At 40.3% G+C, this 3381-nt stretch overlaps 1 protein-coding gene across 1 annotated transcript; it reads right to left on the bottom strand.

The window, feature by feature from the left end:
• Positions 1–1518: 1518 nt before the first annotated feature.
• On the bottom strand, positions 1519–2612 carry LOC106082511 (uncharacterized). The gene has a single exon (XM_013245064.2). It carries the CDS (start codon positions 2449–2451, stop codon positions 1558–1560), a length of 894 nt encoding a protein of 297 aa, XP_013100518.2. The 5' UTR covers positions 2452–2612; the 3' UTR covers positions 1519–1557.
• Between the last annotated feature and the right edge of the window lie 769 nt (positions 2613–3381).

Consider the following 3381-nt stretch of genomic DNA (forward strand, 5'->3'; position numbering starts at 1 on the left):
AGGCATTTCCTCCTCGTGTTCCTGTGGTATCACAATGGACAAAAGTGCATAAGATTGCAAAATGTCACTTAAAACTAACCTGACCTAAACGTTGGCAAAACATCCATTAAGTAATAGGATTCACAGTGGGATAGAACAAAAAAAAATTGTGTGAAAACGGGAAGAGATTTCAAAATTTAAAGGCCCTAGATAGTTAAGACGCCTATTGGCAGGCCTCTTAAGTAGGTCACTTCGGTATTTCAAAAATTTGTTCGGGCTGCCAAATCTTTATTTGTGGTCCAATGAGTACTATAAAGCAAAAAAAAAAGAATTTGGAAATCGTAGCACAAACGAAGATTTGGCAGCTCTTACAAAATTTCGAAATACCGGGGCGACCAACTTAAGGAGCCTGCCAAAACGCCCTTACAATCTAGGGCCTTGGAATTTTGCACGATCTCGCTAACACCTCGGCTCTAACTATTTCAAATTTCAAGCAGATATCTCTACCCGTTTTTCGATTTTCTCCCACTTTAAATCGCATGTTTATATCCGGAGAACTCACATTTAAGTTATGAGGCCCACGAAAAGTTGGGTAACGGCAAGATGGGTAACCCCTTAATTTTTCATGGCATATATTTTCAGTTTGCATGGCATATTTTTATACCCTCCTCCATGGGATGGGGGTATACTAATTTTGTCATTCCGTTTGCAACGCCTCGAAATATATGTCTAGGACCCCTTAAAATATATATATTCTTGATCGTCATGACATTTTAAGTCGATTTAGCCACGTCCGTCCGTCTGTCGAAAGCACGCTAACTTGCGAAAGAGTTAAGGTAGGTGCTTGAAGTTTTGCACAAATACTTTTTATTAGTGTAGATAAGTTGGGATTGCAAATGGGCCATGTTTTGATATAGCTGCCATAGCATATAGCTGTCTTGACTTCTTGATCTTCTTGAGGGCGCAATTCTTATCCGATTAAGCTGAAATTTTGCCCGTTGTATTTTGGTTCCACTTTCAACAACTGTGCTAAGTAAAATCGGCTCATAACCTGATATAGCTGCCATATAAACCGATCTCCCGATTAGACCTCTTGAGCTTCTAGAGGGCGCAATTCTTATCCAACAACTGTGCCAAGTATGGTATATAGTCGGTTGTTAAGCTGATATAGCTGCCGTATAAACCGATCTCCCAATTTGACACTCCGAGCCATTGGATGGCGAAATTTTTACTCGATTTGCCTGAAATTTTGGAAGTAGTATTTTTCCATGACTTCATACAGCCATGACAAGTACGGTACATATCGGTCAATAACTTGATGTTGTTCATAAATATATATGAACTTGACAAATGCGATCCATGGTGAATGGTATATAAGATTCGGCCTGGCCGATCTTAGCACGTTTTAACTTGTTTTGGCTCAATATGATGTGTCCACATTAAATTTTGATTTCCTTGCAAATAAAAAAAACCAATGCTTTAATCTTCTTTATAATAACGTGTGTATGTACATGTGCATGTATATACTAAATGTTGTAATTTAAGCATAATTATAATTTAGAATAATTGCTAAAAATATTATGCAACAGGAGCTACAGGATCAACGGGAGCCACAGGATCAACGGGAGCTGCAGGATCAACGGGAGCCACTGGATCAACGGGAGCTACAGGATCAACAGGAACAGCCGCCGAGGGTTCAACGACTGCAGCGGTGGATGAGCTTTCAGGAACGACAGGAGCACCAGGGGCTGCTGCGGTGGTGGTGGGAGCAGCGGGTGCAAGAGTTGGTGGTACTTGCCAACCAAACTGATCGCGAATGAAAGTATCCAATTGGACAATATCAATGCCGTGGAGTTGGAGTGCAGCAGCTACACGTTGAGCTTCAGGGGCCATAATCACACGTTCATACACTGGCCTCAAGGCATTCAAACGTTGCCAGAATTGGGTGAAAATACCGTTTTGGGCCACCTTCATGTTGACATGTACACTGATCATATTTGCTGGATAGTAGAGCATGAATTCGCTGATAAATCCTTGCCAACCGAAGACGGTATTAGCCCAGAATGGAGAGGTGTTACGGATGGACAATGGCTCCTCGAATTCTTCCATTTGGAATTCACCGCCTGAAGCCATGATTTGAGCATTTACCCAGGTAATGAAAGCCATAACTTCGGGTTGAGAACGGAAACGCATGTATGTGAGGTAGGCATCTTGGGAGTTGATAATGCGCACAAATGACTGGAATTCGGCATCGTTGAGTAGATAGCGGTGCATAAGTTGTTGTATCTGCATAAAGTTCACCATGCGTATTATTTCATCCAAGTCCTGGCCCATGGTGGGAGCTGGAGGTGGTGTGGGGATGACAACAACCGAATTCTTTGCTCCGGCTTCCACTGCTGTTGGAGGTACCACCAAGGCCAAAGATCCCATGGCACACATGCCAACAAGTCCCAGAATAGCAATCAATTTCATGATTCGAATCGTTTTACTCTCGTATGGAGAATAGTGTGATTTACTGCCATACAAGGTATATTTATATGGAGCCTAAGGAAATTGCCAAAAACAAATCTCCGAAAAATCTTATCTTATTTTTCCAAAATTTCAAGATAATAATTAGACTAAATGTGACTGTGGGTCAGAGTTTATCAGTCGGCCAGGTATTGCTTCTCAGCAAATGATTCATGTGATTGTTGATCTGAAATAGTGCTACTGTTTAATTAGACACTTGTCGCAGGCAAGTACATTTCCGTTATCTGGCCAAATTTGCAAATTTTGTTTTTCTTTTATATATATTTCGATGATTTTACGGTGTACGAGATAGTATCTTGTGGTCTGTTTGGAAATTACGTCATAAAATATACAAAGCGGGAGGAAATTAACTGATTAGATTCGGTTGAAATTGTTTATCTTAGCTTTCGCGTGCACACTTTACAGCAGGTCGGTTTGAATGAAAGGGGCTAAGAATAAGGTGATCTATTTTAGCTTTGTAAACTGCAATCAAACTAAAATGGATAAAATCGTAATTTGGGATATACCTACATTGCCATTCCTTATGCCACACCCCGAAATCTTGATCTAAGACCCAATAAGGCATAACGTAATTTCTTATATCATTAAATGCCAAATAAAGCTATCGCATAAATTTTGCACAAATCTCATTCGATTTGCTAATAAACGAAGTTTTGCCATCCGTATGCGTATCTGTCCAAATAGTCCATTATTGGACTAAGTATGGTCTGCTTTACTGTTGGCAGCGGAGACACGAACCATAAAATCAGTTGAAATCTGGCCAACAGACCGCTACTAAAAATATCATGGATTGGTTTTGTATGCAATGAAGAGGTCTATGGAAGATTCGTTGTGAAAGAGAGTTACTAACTTAAGGCTGATTTTTTAAATGCT

The sequence above is a fragment of the Stomoxys calcitrans genome, chromosome 1 (assembly GCF_963082655.1).
Source record: "Stomoxys calcitrans chromosome 1, idStoCalc2.1, whole genome shotgun sequence".
Classification (NCBI taxonomy): domain Eukaryota; kingdom Metazoa; phylum Arthropoda; class Insecta; order Diptera; family Muscidae; genus Stomoxys; species Stomoxys calcitrans.